The sequence below is a fragment of the Hemitrygon akajei genome, chromosome 7 (genome assembly GCF_048418815.1).
Source record: "Hemitrygon akajei chromosome 7, sHemAka1.3, whole genome shotgun sequence".
Taxonomy (NCBI): domain Eukaryota; kingdom Metazoa; phylum Chordata; class Chondrichthyes; order Myliobatiformes; family Dasyatidae; genus Hemitrygon; species Hemitrygon akajei.
Window position 1 is genome coordinate 121,767,098 of NC_133130.1, and position 20,322 is coordinate 121,787,419.

The 20,322-nt window shown below is 43.4% G+C and overlaps 1 protein-coding gene across 2 annotated transcripts in view; it reads right to left on the reverse strand.

The window, feature by feature from the left end:
• pi4kab (phosphatidylinositol 4-kinase, catalytic, alpha b) overlaps positions 1 to 20,322 on the reverse strand; it is a 326,669-nt gene that overhangs the window by 16,143 nt on the left and 290,204 nt on the right. For both annotated transcript variants that reach the window (XM_073051867.1, XM_073051866.1), the window contains 3 exons: positions 16,937 to 17,007; positions 12,118 to 12,190; positions 9,211 to 9,281 (listed from right to left, as the gene is read on the reverse strand). In XM_073051867.1, the coding sequence (XP_072907968.1) occupies positions 9,211 to 9,281; positions 12,118 to 12,190; positions 16,937 to 17,007 (215 nt within the window). The remainder of the gene's footprint in view (positions 1 to 9,210; positions 9,282 to 12,117; positions 12,191 to 16,936; positions 17,008 to 20,322) is intronic.

Here is a 20,322-nt window from a genome sequence, read left to right on the forward strand (position 1 = left end):
TCTTACCAAAATTCTCTAGACTCTGGGTAGGTCCCAGAGGATTGGAAGATGGTGAATGTCACACCACTGTTCAAAAAAGGATGTAGGCAAAGGGTAGGTAACTACAGGCCAGTTTAACATCTGTAGTTGGGAGAATGCCTGAAGCTATCATTGAAGAAAAAAATAGCGAGGCATCTGGAAAGAAATGGCTCCATCAGGCAGATGCAGCATGGATAGAGGATTAGTTAACTAATAGAAAGTAGAGTGTTGGGATACATGGGTGTTACTCTGGTTGGCAACCAGTGGTGAGCAGTGTGCCACAGGGGTCGGTGATGGGCCCACAAATGTTCATGATATACATTAACGATCTGGAAGAGGGAACCGAGTGTAGTGTATCTAAGTTTGCTGATGATACTAAATTGAGTGGGAAAGCATATGGAGAGTCTACAGAGAGATATAGATAGGTTAAGTGAGTGGGCAAGGCTCTGGCAGATGGAGTACAATGTTGGTAAATGCGAGGTCATCCACTTTGTAAGGAAAATTGAAAGAGCAGATTATTATTTAAATGGTATAAAAATTGCAGCATGCTGCAGTGCAGAGGGACTTGGGAGTGCTTATGCATGAATCACAAAAGGTTGGTTTGCAGGTGCCGCAGGCTATCAAGAAGACAAATGGAATGTTGGCCTTCATTGCTAGAGGGATTGAATTTAAGAGCAGGGAGGTCATGCTGCAATTGTACAGGATGCTGGCGAGGCCGCATCTGGAGTACCAAATGCAGTTTTGGTCTCCATACTTGAAAACGGATATACTGGAGGCGATGCAAAGGAGGTTCACCAGGTTGATTCCAGAGTTGAGGGGTTAGACTATGAGGAGAGATTGAGTTGCCTGGGACTATACTCACTGGCATTCAGAAGAATGAGAGGAAATCTTATAGAAACATATAAAATTATGAAAGGGATAGATAACATAGAGGCAGAAAAGTTGTTTCCATTGGTAGATGAGACTAGAACTAGGGGACATAGCCTCAAGATTCGGGGGAGTAGATTTAGGACGGAATTGAGGAGGAACTGCTTTTCCCAGAAAGTGGTGAACCTGTGGAATTCTCTGCCCAATGAAGCAGTGGAGGCTTCATATATATATTTTCTCACCCCTTATGGCTGGTGTGAATGTGTATTTTTCTCTCAATCTCGGGTCCTCTACCAGAGGCCTGGGAGTTTGAGGGTTCAGCCAGTATCCTTGCTGTTCCTAGTAATACGCTCTTCTGGTCCGAGATCTCAGGTGTTGTTCCCCGGATTTGTTGGAGCCACTCTCCCAGTCCAGGTGTCACAGCTCCAATTGCTCCTATCACCACTGGGATTACTCTGACTTTAACCTCCCACATCTCTTTCAAGTCCCGGTATTTCTCCAGCTTCCCATATTCTTTCTTCCTGATGTTTCTGTCATTCGGGATTTCCACATCTATTACTATTCCTTTCTTTTGTTCTTTTTCCAGTATTACCATGTCTGGTTGGTTGGCCAGTACCTACTTATCAGTCTGTATTTGGAAGTCCCACAGGATCTTATCTCTTTTATACACATTTATACACTTCTTCCTGTGATTTACAGTTACTATTATCATGTATTGCATTGTACTGCTGCTGCAAAGACAACAGATTTCACCACACCGGTGATATTAAACCTGATTCAGATTCTGCCCTAATGAGTCTTTTCAGCATTTAAAAAAATTTAGCTTTGGCACTACTTATTTTTTGGTTTTGATGGACGAACTATCATGTACATGGGCAAAACTTATACAACAATTGCATCAAAACCATGTGGAATCACTTCCTCCTGTTCCCCTATCCTATCCCACTGAAACTGTACTCTGGCTGTAGAGCCCAAAGTGAGAACGTGACCAAATAAACCAGTAATTTGGCTATCAGTGCTAATTTCCCCTAAGAGGACCACAACCTTGTCATGGTTTGGAGACTTCCGTGCCTCATGACTCAGAGAGATATGTTGGCTGGAATCAGGGCCTTGTGATTTGGTTGTTGGTAGGGTCACCCATGCCAAACAGGTCAAAAGGTAGAGGCCAGATTAAGAGTGGTCCACTGTCCTCTAAGTTCTTGGGTTCACTCAGGGCTAACAACCCCAAATGGTAAAACAAAACTGTTATGGAAACAGCAATGAAGAAACTTTCTGCATCTGAGTACAAAGATCTTCCTGAGTCTCTCCCCGGAACTTGCATGATTGACTGCAGTGAAAACTGAGCTACTGACACGATGAAGGAAGCACTGAAGACCAACAGAGATAGAGTACTTTCACTGCTGCCCTCCACACATGCAGCATAATGGGCAGCAGCCTGCTGCTGAATTAGCCATCACACAAAGCGATGTGCATAAGAAGACCTCCACAGCCTCTTTGAGGAGTGCATCAGGTGTATGCAATCTCAACACCCTGTCTGATTCAGAGTGTGTCTCTAAGCCAAGACTACTGTCACTGCTTCTGAAATATCCCATCTCCAACCCTGGCTCAGCTCAAGGGCTGCCAAAATCCAGTGCCACCTTTGTTGTTCCTCTGGACACGACAATCGCAACACCGTCTGATCACCCGCCCATCTTTCACCCTCTGCAAATCTGAGCTCCTTAAAAATTTTGAAGCCCACAACTTAATTTGCAGTGAGCCTCAATCATCCACCAGTACCCACTCTCACTTCACTGTCTCGCTGAGGATAAAAAAAATGCTGAGGTGAAAACTTTGAAATAAAGACAGAAATGATGGAGATCTGAGTGTCTCCAGTGATTCCTTTGCGATGGCATTGACTTAGTTTAAAAATTTTCCTTCTCAGGTACCAGTACTGTGACCACTATTGTTTATAATAACGACACTCAGTGGCCATTTTATTAGATACACCTGCTAGATAATGCATATATCTAATCAGCCAATCACGTGGCAGCAACTCAATGCATAAAAGCATGTCGACATGATCATGAGGTTTAATTGTTATTCAGACCCAATATCAGAATGGGGAAGAAATGTGATCTAAGTTACTTTGACTGTGGAATGATTGTTGGTATCAGACAGGGTGGTTTGAGTATCTCAGAAACTGCTGATATTCAGGGTTTTCACACCTGCAGCAATCTCTAGAGTTTACAGAGAATTGTATGGAAAACAAAAAGCATCCAGATGGTGGCAGTTCTGTGGGCGAAAATGTCTTGTTTATGAGAGAGGTCAGAGGAGAATAGCCAGACTAGGTTAAGCTAACAGGAAGGAGACAGTAGCTCAAATAACCACGGGGTATAACAGAGGTGTGAGGAAGAGCATCTCTGAATGCACAACACGTTGAACTTTGCAGTGGATAGAAACAGAAAATAGGTGCAGGAGTAGGCCATTCGGCCCTTCTAGCCTGCACCCCCATTCAGTATGATCATGGCTGATCATCCAACTCAGAACCCTGTACCTGCTTTCTCTCCATACCCCTGATCCCTTTAGCCACAAGGGCCATATCCAACTTCCTCTTAAATATAGCCAATGAACCGGCCTCAACTGTTTCCTGTGGCAGAGAATTCCACAGATTCACCACTCTCTGTGTGAAGAAGCCTTTCCTCATCTCGGTCCTAAAAGGCTTCCTCTTTATCCTTAAACTGTGACCCCTCATTCTGGACTTCCCCAACATCGGAAACAATCTTCCTGCATCTAGCCTGTCCAATCCCTTTAGAATTTTATACTTTTCCATAAGATCCCCCCTCAATCTTCTAAATTCCAGTGAGTATAAGCCTAGACAATCCAGTCTTTCTTCATATGAAAGTCCTGCCATCCCAGGAATCAATCTCTGTATTCCCTCTATGGCAAAAATGTCTTTCCTCAGATTAGGGGACCAAAACTGCACACAATATTCTAGGTGCGGTCTCACCAAGGCCTTGTACAACTGCAGTAGAAGCTCCCTGCTCCTGTATTCAAATCCTTTTGCCAACATACCATTTGCCTTTTTCACTGCCTGCTATACCTGCATGCCCACTTTCAATGACTGGTGTACAATGACACCCACGTCTCGTTGCATCTCCCCTTTTCCTAATCGGTCACCGTTCAGATAATAATCTGTTTTCTTGTTTTTTGCAACCAAAGTGGATAACCTCACATTTATCCACATTAAATTGCATCTGCCATGAATTTGCCCAGTCGCCTAACCTATCCAAGTCACCCTGCATCCTCCTCACAGCTAACACCGCCGCCCAGCTTCGTGTCATCCGCAAACTTGGAGATGCTGCATTTAATTCCTTCGTCTAAATCATTAATATATATTGTAAACAACTGGGGTCCCAGCACTGAGCCTTGCAGTACCCCACTAGTCACTGCCTGCCATTCTGAAAAGGTCCCGTTTACTCCCACTCTTTGCTTCCTGTCTGCCAACCAATTCTCTATCCACATCAATACCATACCCCCAATACTGTGTGTTTTAAGTTTGCACACTAATCTCCTGTGTGGGACCTTGTCAAAAGCCTTTTGAAAATCCAAATATACCACATCCACTGGCTCTCCCCATCCACTCTACTAGTTACATCCTCAAAAAATTCTATAAGATTCGTCAGACATGATTTTCCTTTCACAAATCCATGCTGACTTTGTCCGATGATTTCACCTCTTTCCAAATGTGCTGTTATCACATCTTTGATAACCAACTCTAGCATTTTCCCCATCACCGATGTCAGACTAACCGGTCTATAATTCCCCAGTTTCTCTCTCCCTCCTTTTTTAAAAAGTGGGGTTACATTAGCCGCCCTCCAATCCTCAGGAACTAATCCAGAATCTAAGGAGTTTTGAAAAATCATCCACTATTTCTTGGGCTACTTCCTTAAGCACTCTGGGATGCAGACCATCTGGCCCTGGGGATTTATCTGCCTTTAATCCCTTCTATTTACCTAATACCACTTCCCTACCAACATGTATTTCCCTCAGTTCCTCCATCTCACTAGACCCTCGGTCCCTTACTATTTCCGGAAGATTATTTATGTCCTCCTTAGTGAAGACAGAACCAAAGTAGTTATTCAATTGGTCTGCCATGTCCTTGTTCCCCATGATCAATTCACCTGTTTCTGACTGTAAGGGACCTACATTTGTCTTAACCGATCTTCTTCTTTTCACATATCTATAAAAGCTTTTACAGTCAGTTTTTATGTTCCCTGCCAGCTTTCTCTCATAATCTTTTTTCCCTTTCCTAATTAAGCCCTTTGTCCTCCTCTGCTGGACTCTGAATTTCTCCCAGTCCTCAGGTGTGCCACTTTTTCTGGCTAATTTGTATGTTCCTTCTTTGGACTTGATACTATCCCTAATTTCCCTTGTCAGCCACTGGTACACTACCTTCCCTGGTTTATTCTTTTGCCAAACTGGGATGAACAACTGTTGTAGTTCATCCATGCGATCTTTAAATGCTTGCCATTGCATATCCACCGTCAACCCTTGAAGTATCATTTGCCAGTCTATCTTAGCTAATTCAAGTCTCATACCTTCAAAGTTACCCTTCTTTAAGTTCAGAACCTTTGTTTCTGAATTAACTATGTCACGCTCCATCTTAATGAAGAATTCCACCATATTATGGTCACTCTTACCCAAGGGGCCTTGCATGACAAGATTGCTAACTAACCCTTCCTCATTGCTCAATACCCAATCTAGAATGGCCTGCTCTCTAGTTGGTTCCTCGACATGTTGGTTCAGAAAACCATCCCGCATACATTCCAAGAAATCCTCTTCCTCAGCACCCTTACCAACTTGGTTCACCCAATCTATACGTAGATTGAAGTCACCCATTATAACTGCTGTTCCTTTATTGCACACATTTCTAATTTCCTGTTTAATGCCATCCCCAACCTCACTACTACTGTTAGGTGGCCTGTACACAACTCTCACCAGCATTTTCTGCCCCTTAGTGTTATGCAGCTCTACCCATATCGATTCCACATCCTCTAGGCTAATGTACTTCCTTTCTATTGCGTTAATCTCCTCTCTAACCAGCAATGCTACCCCACCTCCTTTTCTTTTCTGTCTGTCCCTCCTGAATATTGAATATCCCTGGATGTTGAGCTCCCATCCTTGGTTACCCTGGAGCCATGTCTCTGTGATCCCAACTATAGCATATTCATTAATAACTATCTGCACATTCAATTCATCCACCTTGTTACGAATGCTCCTCGCACTGACACACAAAGCCTTCAGGCTTGTTTTTACAACACTCTTAGCCCTTGTACAATTATGTTAAAAATGGATGGGCTACAGCAGAAGTCCACCAACATACACTCAGTGTCCGCTTTAGGTACAGAAGGTTTCTAATAAAGTAGCCACTGAGTGCATATGTTACCATACACTACCTTGAGATTCATTTTCATGCAGGCATTTTATTAGGAAAATAGAGGAATACAATAAAATAAATGAAGACTGACAAACGATATACAAGAGGATACAAATCATGTAAAAAATAAAAAAGTAAATAAATAATATTAAGGTAATTCATTTTGAGATTCTTCCAATGACAAGATGAAAGACTGCATTTTCTGCTCTTTATGACAACAGGATGTAGAACATACTGGCCAGGAGACATCCTATTCCACCTTGTGAAAGAAACACAGGACACTAGTGCTGGAAACGTTATGCTAATTTTATGCTATCGTGCTGCCTTAATTACTGATTGCTGGATAAAATACCCCCAGGGATTTGCATTTTACCCTTTGGGCAAATGCACAGTTCAAAACAGGTTAAGCATTGGTTATACAGTACTGTGCAAAAGTCTTAGGCACATATATATTGCTAGGGTGCTTAAGACTTTTGTACAGTACTGTATTTGTCAACATGGAATGGAGACCGAGTATGTAAATCTGGCGGGAGCAAACAATGTTTAGAATGGTGAGGGTGGAGCACCGTAGGAGGGGTGTGGGACATGTGGCAGAGGAAGAGGGTATCAAGGAAGAAGGGTGGTACGGATACAGACACACCCTGCCCCGAGACACCAGGCAAGATAACTTGATTCAAAAGAATTGGTTTATTGATCATTACAGAAGGCTCTTCACACAGCCTTAGACCACCTGGACAATACAAACACCGATGTCAGGATGCTGCTCAGCATTTAACAACATTAAGGAAGAGCAGTAGATGTAGTGTATATGGATTTCAGCAAGGCATTTGATAAGGTACCCCATGCAAGGCTTATCGAGAAAGTTAGGAGGCATGGGATCCAAGGGGACATTGCTTTGTGGATCCAGAATTGGCTTGCCCGCAGAAGGCAAAGAGTGGTTGTAGACGGGTCATATTCTGCATGGAGGTCAGTGACCAGTGGTGTGCCTTAGGGATCTGTTCTGGGACCCTTACTCTTGGTCATTTTTATAAATGACCTGAATGAGGAGGTGGCGGGATGGGTTAGTAAGTTGGCTGATGACACAAAGGTTGGGGGTGTTGTGGATAGCGTGGAGGGCTGTCAGAGGTTACAGCGGGACATTGATAGGAGGCAAAACTGGGCTGAGAAGTGGCAGATGGAGTTCAACCTAGGTAAGTGTGAAGTGGTTCATTTTGGTAGGTCAAGTATGATGGCAGAATATAGTATTAATGGTAAGACTCTTGGCAGTGTGGAGGATCAGAGGGATCTTTGGGTCCGAGTCCATAGGACGCTCAAAGCAGCTGCGCAGGTTGACTCTGTGGTTAAGAAGGCACAATACAGGCCCTTCGGCCCACAATGTTGTGCCGAACATGTCCCTACCTTAGAAACTACTAGGCTTACCCATAGCCCTCTATTTTTCTAAGCTCCATGTACCTATCCAAAAGTGTCTTAAAAGACTCTATCGTATCCACCTCCACCACCATTACCGGCAGCCCATTCCACGCAATCACCACTCTTTGCGTAAAAAACTTACCCCTGACATCTCCTCTGTACCTACTCCCAAGCACCTTAAACCTGTGTACTCTTGAGCAATCATTTCAACCCAGGGAAAAAGCCTCTTGACTATCCACACGATCAATGCCTCTCATCATCTTATACACCTCTATCAAGTCACCTCTCATCCTCCGTTCCTTCAAGGAAAAAAGGCTGAGTTCACTCAACCTGTTTTCATAAGGCATGCTCCCCAATCCAGGCAACATCCTGGTAAATCTCCTCTGCACCCTTTCTATGGTTTCCACATCCTTCCTGTAGTGAGGTGACCAGAACTGAGCACAGTACTCCAAGTAGGGTCTGACCAGGGTCCTATATAGCTGTAACATTACCTCTCGGCTCTTAAATTCAATTCCACGATTGATGAAGGCCAATACACCATACGCCTTCTTAACCACAGAGTTTTAGGACCAGTTTCATCTCCTTTGCTATCAGATTTCTGAACAGTCCATGAACACAACTCACTATTTTGCTCTTTTTTGTACTACTTATTTCATTTTTGATATATTTCTTACAGTAATGTGTTTTGTATTTCACCCAACTGTTGCCACAAAACTACAGATTTCATGCCTTATGCCAGTGGTAATAAACCCGAGTCTGCTGGCCTTTGAGAAGTTTGGCTCCATTTTACACTATTCCCACACGCAGTAGATTATAACCAGGGTGAGGTGACCATGACTACATTACTTGGCCCTTGAAAGACAGAGTGTGAAAAGTTAATGAAGCAGGGGCTTACGGCAGAAAAGAAACTCCACAATGATTGACCCTTACCTGCCCAACTAAGTGGGACAATTTAAATGTAGTGAAGAACATTCCCTTTCCAGGGAAGTGAAAGAAAAATGAATGATTTGTTTTTCTGTATAGGCCCACATAAAGACAAAAGATATAGGAGGAGAACTAGGCCATTTGGCCCATTGTGTTGATCCATTTTCTTCTTCAGCCCCAGCAGTCTGATCTTAGACTCCTCCAACACAAGAAACATCTTCCCCACATCCACTATCGAGGCCTTTCAACGTTCAGTAGGTTTCAATGAGACCCCCCCCCCCCCCCCCCAGCAATCCCATTCTTCTGAATTCCAGTGAGCACAGGCCAGAGCTGTCAAACACTCCTCATATAATAAACATTTCAATCTTGGAATCATTTTTGTGAACCTTCTCTGAACCCTCTCCAATGTCAGCACATTCTGTTTTAGATAAGGTGCCCAAAACTGCTCACAATACTCCAAGTGAGGTCTCATCAGATTATCAGGAATAGGAAACTGGAACTCTTCAGATTCAAATAAAAAATCATTCCTTCAAGTAGATTTTACAATGTGTTACACGCTCAAGATCTTTACTGACCTTCCTTTTCTAGTTCAGCTACTCCACATCGCTTTACTTTAAACTTTGCCAGATACGGAGCTTTGGCTGCACTGTGAGTAAATCAAAAACACAAGCATTAATGGTAGAACGTTATAGCAGAGTACAGGCCTTCTGGCCCACAATATAGTGCTGACCGTTTAACCTTCTCCAAGATCAATCTAATCCTCCCCTCCCACACAATCCTCCATTTTACTCTATTTTATTTATTAGCAATACAGTGTGGAGTAGGCCCTTCTGGCCCTTCGAGCCATACTGCCCAGCAACTCTCGACAACCCTGATTTAACCCTAAGCAAATCATGGAACAATTTACAAACCCCATTTCCAGAAAAGTTGGGATATTTTCCAAAATGCAATTAAAACAAAAATCTGTGATATGTTAATTCACGTGAACCTTTATTTAACTGACAAAAGTACAAAGAAAAGATTTTCAATAGTTTTACTGACCAACTTAATGGTATTTTGTAAATACACACAAATTTAGAATTTGATGGCTGCAACACACTCAACAAAAGTTGGGACAGAGGCATGTTTACCTTTGTGTTACATTACCTTTCCTTTTAATAACACTTTTAATCGTTTTGGAACTGAAGATACTAATTGTAGTAGATTTGCAATTGGAAATTTTGTCCATTCTTGCTTGATATAAGACTTCAGCTGCTCAAGAGTCCGTGGTCTCCGTTGTCTGATTCTCCTCTTCATGATGCGCTATACATTTTCAATAGGAGATAGATCTGGACTGGCAGCAGGCCAGTCAAGCACAAGCACTCTGTGTCTACAAAGCCACGCTGTTGTAGCCCGTGCAGAATGTGGTCTGGCATTGTCCTGCTGAAATAAGCAAGGACGTCCCGGGAAGAGACGTCGCCTTGATGGCAACATATGTCTCTCTAAAATCCTAATATACGCCTCATAGTCAATGGTACCTTCACATACATGCAACTCACCCATGCCGTGGGCACTGATGCACCCCCATACCATCACAGGTGCTGGCTTTTGCACCTTTCGCTGATAACAATCAGGATGGTGGTTTTCATCTTTGGCATGGAGAACTTGACGCCTATTTTTTCCGAAACCTAGCTGAAATGTGGACTCATCTGACCACAGCACATGGTTCCACAGTCTTTTGGTCCATCTGAGATGAGCTTGGGCCCAGAGAACTTGCTGGCATTTCTGCATAGAGTTGATGTATGGCTTCCTCCTTGCGTAATACAGTTTCAAGTTGCATTTCTGGATGCAGCGACAGACTGTGTTAAGTGACAATGGTTTTCCGAAGTACTCCCGAGCCCAGGTGGCTATAATTGCCACAGTAGCATGACGATTTCTTAGGCAGTGCCGCCTGAGGGCTCGAAGATCACGCACATTCAACAGTGGTTTCCCACCTTGCCCTTTACGCACTGAGATGTCTCTGAATTCTCTGAATCTTTTCACAATATTATGTACTGTAGATGTTGAAAGACCTAAATTCTCTGCAATCTTGCGTTGGGAAATGTTCCTTTTGAACTGACTAACAATTCTCTCACGAATTTTGGCATAAAGGGGTGAGCCATGACCCATCCTTGCTTGCAAAGACAGAGCCTTTGATGGATGCTACTTTTATACCCAGTCATGATACGTCACCTGCTACCAATTAGCCTGCTTAATGTGGAGTCTTCCAAACCGGTGTTACTTGAATATTCTGTGCACTTTTCAATCTTATTTTAACTCTGTCTCAACTTTTGTTGAGTGTGTTGCAGCCATCAAATTCTAAATTTGTGTATATTTACAAAATACAATTAAGTTGGTCAGTAAAACTATTGAAAATCTTTTCTTTGTACTTTTGTCAGTTAAATAAGGGTTCACGCAAATTAACATTATCACAGATTTTTGTTTTTATTGCATTTTGGAAAATATCCCAACTTTTCTGGAAATGGGGTTTGTACAATGTCCAATTAACCTACCCAGTACATCTTTGGACTGTGGGAGAATACCGGAGCACTCGGAGAAAAACACATGCATTCCATGGGGAGGATTTACAACACGACACTGAAATGTAACTCCACACTCCGGAATGCCCCGAGATGTGATAGCGTTGCTCTAACCTCAACAGTACTGCAGCTTTCATCCCTGCGTTTCTCTAAGAATCTCTTAAATTCATCTTACTAGTAGTGCTGCTGGGGATTCCACACACTCACCACTCTCTGTATAAAAACCTAGCTCTGATATTCCTCCTATACTTTCCACAAAACACCTTAAAATTATGAGCAACAATCACAAAATGCTGGAGGAACTCAGCAGGTCAGGCAGTATCTATGGAAATGAATAAACAGTTGATGTTTCAGGCTAAGATCCTTGCTCCTTAAAACAATTCCCTCTTCTATTAGCCATTGTTAACCTGGGAAGGAGTCTCTGGCTGTCTATGTCTATACCTCCTACCATATTGTGCACATCTGATCAAGTCACCTTTCATCCTCCTTTGCTCGAAAGAGAGAAGGCCTAGCTGGCTGGATTAGACAGCATCCTGGTAAATCTCTTCTGCCCCTTCTCTAAAGCTTCCATATCCTTCCTATAATGAGGCAACCAGAACTAAACACAATAATTTTCAGTGACATGCACAAAACGCTGGAGGAACTCGGTACCATCTTAGCATCTATGGAAATTAAAAAACAGTTGATGTTCTGCACTGAGACCCTTGACTGGAAAGAAAGGGAGAAGATGCCAGGATAAAATAGCACACAACACAATAATTTACAAACAAAGGCACCCAAAGTTCTATGTCATGATTCTATATAGAAATATGAAAACACTAAAGACTAGTTTACTATTACATACCTATTCAGCACAAAATAACTCCTTATAAACGAATAAAAGGAATGGACAACAGGAGATGTAATTGTAAAGTCAAGTTTCACCTTTGCATAGGAGTTCCTGACTTGTAGTCAATATCCAAAACGATTGCTTCTGGGTTACTTGGAAGGTAACAACCTAAAAGCAAAAGAATACAAACTTCTGAATGCTCGATCTTCAACAATTATGTATTGAATCTTAACTGAATTTCACAGGAGCACCATTGAGAGTCTCCTGACAAGATGCATCTCCAACTAGTATGGGAGCAGCAGAGCATTGGACCAGAAATCCCTACAAAGGATTGTAAGAACAGCTGAGAGGATCATAGGGTATCCCTACCATCCAACAAGGACATTTACCAGGAGCACAGGAATGCTGCTTACACAGGGAACTTAGTATTATCAATTTCCAGCCATCCAGCATCCTCTTTGACTTTCTACCATCAGGCAGAAGACTGCATAAGGACAAGAACAGTTTCTTCCCTCAGGCCATTAGGCTTCTGAACTCCTTGCCGCATCACATTCAAAGTGTCACCCAATAACTTGTACTATACCCTACAATATTTAATTTATAAATGTTACTTTGTTTATCTATGTGTAATTCATTTGTAGATTTAATTCTTAATTTGCTAAGCTATTGTGTGTTATATGTGGATTATGTGTACTACTTTATATCCTGGTCCGGAGAAATGTTGTCATGTTTGATGGTATGCATCTATACAGTTAAATGACAATAAATTTGACTTGAATTGACTTGGTGTTGTGTATTTAATATTTCAGCAACATTTGAGTAATATCATAAATATATAGCTTGATTGAACATTCTTTCTTTATGAGTAATGTGCAAAAGTATGTGAATGGCATATTTCATTACACCACCACATCATATGGCACATCTCACTAAAGGTAAAATGAAGCAGGCACGTTATCCAGGACATCTTCAAGGAGCGATGCATCAAAAAGGCAGCACCCATCATTAAGGATTCACATCACCCAGGACATGCCTTGTTTTCATTGCTACTGTCAGGAAGGAGGTACAGGAGCCTGAAGGCACAGACTCAATGATACAGGAACAGCTTCTTCCCCTCTGCCATCTGATTTCTGAATGGGCATTCAACCCATGAACACTACCTCATTACTTTTTTATTTCTATTTTTGCACTACTTTATGTAATTTAACTATGTAATACATATACTTATTGTAATTAACATTTTTTCCTTTAATCAAATTCCCAAGAGGCGGTGCGGCACAGCAGCAGCTGCCTTTCCGACCTGGTGTCACTTTAATTTAATTTTCTATTTTAAGTTTGATACACAATTTTTGATTAGGGCACATGGATAACAGAGCAGTTATCTACCATCACCAGATACTACTACAATACAGAGCTCGTCCAAAAACAAACTTTCACAAAGATCTGCTGGCTGAATTACGCGGCCTCGGCTTGCTGAAGGGAACGGGCCTACAATCCTCGGACTCGCCTGATGCTGGTAGCCAGAGATGGAGACGTCGAAAGCGATGTGCATGGAAGCAGAAGTGAGGCAAGTGGGCAGGGGTCCGTGCCAGGCTAAAAGCAAACCCTAGCCGTCTGGCTCTCCCGTCCATTCTGCTCTCCAATGTCCGCTCCCTGGACAATAAAATGGACTACATCCGACTCCAACGAAATACTCGGCGGGAGTACAGAGTTTGCTCCGCGTTTGTCTTCACAGAGACATGGCTCACTGATGGGATTTCGGATGCTGCCATCCAGCTAGACAGGCTAGCTTTGTTTCGTTCAGACAGAGATGCAGCTGTCTCTGGTAAGGCTCGCGGTGGCGGTGTCTGTGTTTAAATCGACACGGAATGGTGTAATAACTCTGTGCTGGTTTCCAGACACTGTTCATCACTAGTGGAGTTTGTGGCTGTTCGATGCAGACCATTTTATTTGCCACGGGTATTCACCTCTGTTCTTATATACAGTGTGTACATTCCCCCCAGGGCTAATGCTAAGGAGGCGCTCCGTGAACTGTTCGGGGCTATTAGTGAACTGCAGAATGCACACCCTGATGGTCTGTTTATTGTCGCCGGTGATTTTAACCACGCGACCTTTAAGTCAGTGCTCCCCAAATTCCATCAGTATGTGGACTTTGCAACGAGGGGGGAGAACGCACTGGACCTGGTTTACACAAACATTTCTGACGCGTACCGGGCAGAGCCCCGCCCCCACCTCGGATACTCAGACCACATCTCTGTTATGCTAATTCTAGCATACAGACCGCTCGTCAGGCGCTCCAGACCAGTTCAGAAGCAGGTGAAAACCTGGCCAGCAGGAGCCATCTCTGCTCTTCAAGACTGCTTTGAGAACACTGACTGGCACATGTTCAGGGAGGCTGCAACCGATGGCGACTCTACCAACTTAGAGTACACAGCATCAGTGACCAGCTACATCAGCAAGTGCATTGATGATGTTACTCTGTCCAAGACCACCACGATACGCACTAACCAGAAGCCATGGATGACCGCGGAGGTGCGTGCGCTGCTGAGGTCCTGCGACTCCGCCTTCAGAGCAGGCGACAAGGCAGCTTTAACAACAGCAAGGGCCAAACTGTCCCGAGTCATCAGAGGGGCAAAGCGTGCACGTGCCCAGCTAATCCACAGCCACTTCCAGGACAGCGGCGACACGCGGCGCATGTGGAAGGGCATCCAGGACATCAGCAATTACAAGACAACATCCCTGACTGTGCAGGTGACATATCAAGACCCTGCTGCCCCCCTCACTGGACCCCCTGCAGTTTGCGTACCTTCCCAACCGCTCAACAGATAACACCATTGCCACCACCCTCCACCTGGCCCTAACCTACCTGGACATAAAAGACACATACATTCGGATGCTGTTCATAGACTTTAGTTCAGCATTCAACACAATCATCCCTCAGAAACTGATTGGAAAGCCGAGCCTATGAGGCCTGAACACCTCCCTCTGCAACTGGATCCTAGACTTCCTGACTGGGAGATCTCAGTCAGTCCGGATCGGGAGCAGCATCTCCAACACCATCACACTGAGCACGGGGGCTCCCCAGGGTTGCGTGCTCTGTCCACTGCTGTTCACTCTGCTGACCCACGACTGTGCTGCAACACACAGCTCGAAGCATATCATCAAGTTTGCCGATGACACCATCGTGGTGGGTCTCATCAGCAAGAACGACGAGTCAGCTTACAGAGAGGAGGTGCAGCAGCTAACGGACTGGTGCAGAGCCAACAAGTCTCTTAATGTGAACAAAACAAAAGAGATGGTTGTTGACTTCAGGAGGGCAGGGAGCGACCACTCCCCGCTGAACATCGACAGCTCTTCGGTAGAGATCGTAAAGAGCACCAAATTTCTTGATGTTCACCTGATGGAGAATCTCACCTGGTCCCTCAACACCAGCTCCATAGCAAAGAAAGCCCAGCAGCGTCTCTACTTTCTGCGAAGGCTGAGGAAAGTCCATTTCCCACCCCCCATCCTCATCATATTCTACAGGGGTTGTATTGAGAGCGTCCTGAGCAACTGCATCACTGCCTGGTTCGGAAATTGCACCATCTCGGATCGCAAGACCCTGCAACGGATGGTGAGGTCAGCTGAGAAGATCATCGGGGTCTCTCTTCCTGCCATCACGGACATTTACACTACACGCTGCATCCGCAAAGGAAACAGCATTATGAAGGGCCCCATGCACCCCTCATACAATCTCTTCTCTCTCCTGCCGTCTGGGAAAAGGTTCCAAAGCATTCGGGCTCTTACGACCAGACTATCTAACAGTTTCTTCCCCCAAGCTATCAGACTCCTCAATACCTGAAGCCTGGACTGACACCTTGCCCTACTGTCCTGTTTATTATTTATTGTAATGCCTGCACTGTTTTTGTGCACTTTATGCAGTCCAGTGTAGGTCTGTAGTCTAGTATAGCTTTCTCTTGTGTTTTTTTTTATTACGTAGCTCAGTCTAGTTTTTTGTACTGTGTCATGTAAACCATGGTCCTGAAAAACGTTGTCTCATTTTTACTATGTACTGTACCAGCAGTAATGGTCGAAATGACAATAAAAGTGGACTTGACTTGCTGCTGCAAAGACAACAAATTTCACCACATATGCTGGTGACATTAAACCCGATTCTGATTCTGATTCCTGAGTTTTCCTTTAGATTAGTTTTTAGAGATACAAAGTATAACAATTGGTATTAAATAGATAATAAGGACTACACTTTAGATTCCCGTTGGAAAGACTCCCAAATAAAACATTCCAACTTTATCGGGGTAAGTTTTTTTTACGCAGAGTGGTGAGTGCGTGGAATGGGCTGCTAGCGGCAGTGGTGGAGGTGGAAACAATAGGGTACTTTTAGAGACTCCTGGATAGGTACATGGAGCTTAGAAAAATAGAGGGCTAGATAGTTCTAAGGTAAGGACATGTTCGGCACAGCTTTGTGGGCCAAAGAGCCTGCATTGCGCTGTAGGTTTCTATGTTTAAAGATGGTTAAAGACACGTTGGGTGGTGGGGTGGAAATATGTCTCTACCAAAGATACTCCTTCTGTCTGTTAGCCTTGGGAAAAGGCTAGCGCTCCCTACCCCTGCCCGATTAGGGTCACGTGAAGCCATGCAAGCAGGTGGTGGATGGCTGTACGAGCAACTGGTGCGTATCACAAGTCCTGGTTATGCAACACTGACGTCAGGCAGACAGTTTCTGAAAAGTATTGATAATGGCTGGAGTCTCCCATCTTGTAAAAACACTATCCAGAAGAAGACAATGACAAACCACTTCTGTAAAAAGACCATGATCACCTACATCATACAACATGGCACATGATGAATGAATGAAAGACAAGTACTAACAGAAACTCGAGAACCAGGAGGTAACATGAGAAGACTCTCTCTTACCAGGTTGGACTTTAACCTCTGACAAGGCCTTCAGGCAGGCTTTTTTCCTCTCTTCTCCTTTAGGATAAGGCCTAAAGATAAGGAATGTCACAGTAAGAGATTCCATGTTTTTCTGCTGCATTCAACTGTATTTTCTCATAGAACTTAACATCACCCAGCCAAAATCAGAGGGTGAGGGTGAGAGTGACAGAGAGACAGAAATCAAGGAGAAAGAGAAAGAGAGAGAGAGAAAATGAGAGATAAAATGAATGAGGAAAGAGAATGAAGAGAGAAGAGAAAAATGTATTAGCTAGAACAAGGAAAAAGAGAAAACCAGGAGAGTGAGCAAAAGAATGGAAGAGAGGACAGAGAGGAGAGAAGGGAAGCAAAATTGGGAGAGAGAGAGCGAGCAAAATTGGGAGAGGGGAGAGAGAGAGTGAGCAAAAATGAGAGAGAGGAGAGAAGGTGAGCAAAATCGGAAGAGAGAGATTGAGCAAAAATGGGAGAGGAAAGAAAGCAAAAGATTGGAAGAGATGAGATGGAGTGAGAAAACTAGGAGAGAGAGAACGAGAGAGATTGAACTAGGAGAGATTACTTTCCATAGTTTATGATACTGTAGATAAAGGGAGGCTACTTTAGTGCAATAGAGGATTTATTATGCGTTCCCAGAATTCTTGGATCTTTGGAAAGGAATAAATCAGACATTTATTGAAGCACTGACTGGCAGAAATACTAACAGTAAAAGAAAAAGCTATGAGCAGATATAACAGCATATTTTTTGAAACAGATGATTATCTGAATGGCAGCACTAGTTATGGTACAATGGTCCATTTCTCACATCAACTTTAGAAGCCATCTGACATGACCTTATCCTCAATCTCTTTTCAAAAAGAACTAGAAACATGCAGCTTACCGCAATTGTATAATTGTCTTTACATGGGAAGAGGGTGGTTTCAAAGTTTGAAGTAAATTTTATTATCAAAATCATTTTCATTTTCTTAAAGGCATATTCAATAAATCTATAGAATAATAGCTATAATAGAATCAATATAAGACCACATCAGCTTAGGTGTTCAACCACTGTACAAAAGACACAAATTGTGCATATGCAAAAAGAAAGAAATAATAATAAATTAAACAAACAATAAATATTGAAAACATGAGATGAAAGAGTCCTTAAAAGTGAGTCCATTGGTTGTGGGAACACTTCAATGATGGGGCAAGTGAAGTTCACTGAAGTTAGCCCCTTTGGTTCAAAAGCCTGATGGTTGAAGAGTAGTGACTGCTCCTGAACCTGGTGGTGTGGGTCCTGAAGCTCCTGTACCTTCTTCCTGATGGCAGCAGTGAGAAGAGGGCATGTCCTGTGTGGTGGGGATGCTGCTTTCATGCAACAGCAAACTGGTTAGGCTTCTTAAGTTGTAGGGATGCAATGTTGACACCAGAATTGTGGTGACACCTGCAGGCTTCCCACAGCACAGCCGTGGCCCATGTTGGTTGTTGACACAAACAAATATTGTATGTTTCAATGCACATGTGACAATAAAACGAATCTTTTTCTAATAACAGATAGTTAAAGTAAGTAAGTCACTGAAAACCAATTTCCAGCATTTTGTGGGAAATACAGAAGGATACCAAAAGCAACACACACAAAGTGCTGAGGGAACTCAGCGGGCCAGGCAGCATCTATGGAAAAGACTAAACAGATGACGTTTTGGACTGAGACGCTGTATCAGAACACCAATTTCAATTCTACTTCCCATTCCCATTCTGACATGTCAGTCTATGGCTTCCTCTTTTGACACTATGAGGCCACACTCAGGTTGTAGGAGCAACATCTTATATTCTATCTGGACAGATGTTCTGTCAGACCATCTTATATTCAGTCTGTCTAAGACAGGAGCAGAATTTGGCAATTCAGCTAATCAAGTCTGCTCCACCAGTCCATTATATCTAATCCTGAATCCCACTCAAAGCCATACACTTGCCTTCTCACCATATCCTTTGATGCCTTGATTCAGGAGACTATCAACTTGTGCTTTAAATATGTCCACAGACTTGAACTCCATGGCAGTCTGTGGCAGAGCATTCCACAGATTCACTACTCTCTGGCTAAAAGATTTCCTCCTTACCTCTCTTTTAAAAGGTCGCCCCTCAATTTTGATATTCCCACCATAGGAAATATCCTTTCCACATCCACCTTATCTAGTCCTTTCAACATTCGGTAGGCTTCAATGAGATCCCCACACATTCTTCTAAAGTCCAGTAAATACAGGCCCATATGTTAACCTGTTCATTCCTGGAATCATCCTCATGAACCTCCTCTGGATTCTCTACAATGACAACACATCCTTTATGAGATATGAGACCCAATACTGCTGACAATACTCCAAGTACACCCTTGACTACTGTCTTACAAAGGTTCAGCATTATTTCCTTGCTTTTATATTCTATTTCCCTTGAAATAAATGCCAACATTGCATTCTTTACCACAGATTCAACCTGTAAATTAACCTTCAGGGAGTCTTGCAAGATGACTCCTAAGTCCCTCTGCACCTCAATTGTTTGAATTTTCTCCCTATTTAGATAATAATTTGCACTTCTTCTTCTTGCGCCCTTAACTCCTGGTGGAGTCGTCGGGGCGCTGTCATGTCAAGCTTTGCACCAGCTTGTTCCATCCGTCGCGGTTGTGTGCCAGAGCCTGGGACACCGCAAATGTTTTCCCTGTCCATTCTTTAATGTTGTCCGACCATCTTTTCCTCTGTCTGCATCTCTTTCTTTTCCCGTCCACAGTTCCTTGTAGAACGGTCTTTGCAAGGCCACTGGATCTTGTTACGTGGCCGTACCATCTCAGCTTTCTCTTCTTCACCGTTGTGAGAAGGTCTTCATGGGGGCCAATGTGGTGCTGGATGGTCCTGCGGACCTGCTCGGTTGTGATGTGATCCAAGTCTGAGATGTCCAAGATGTTGTGATAGCACCTCATTTCCAATGCCTGTATCTTCCTCTGCAGCTCTGCTGTGAGGGTCCATGTCTCGCATGCGTACAGGAAGATGGAGAATACCAATGCACGCAGGAGCCTGATCTTGTACTTCATGGTGATGTTGCTGTCCCTCCATATTGTCTTGAACAGTGGATAGTGCAGTCATTGTGTGGTTTTTGCCAGGACTTCTGGTCTTGATCCTATTGTTCCTTTTATCAAAATGTATTATCATACATTTCCCAACACTGAATTCCATCTCCCACTTTTTTGCCTATTCTTCCAATTTGCCTGTCCTGCTGTAACTGCATTGCTTTCTCAGAACTACCTACCCCTCCATCTATCTTCATATCATTAGCAAACTTTGCCACAAAACCATTATCCAAATCATTGACAAAGGATGGGAAAATCAGTGGTCCCAATACTGACCCCT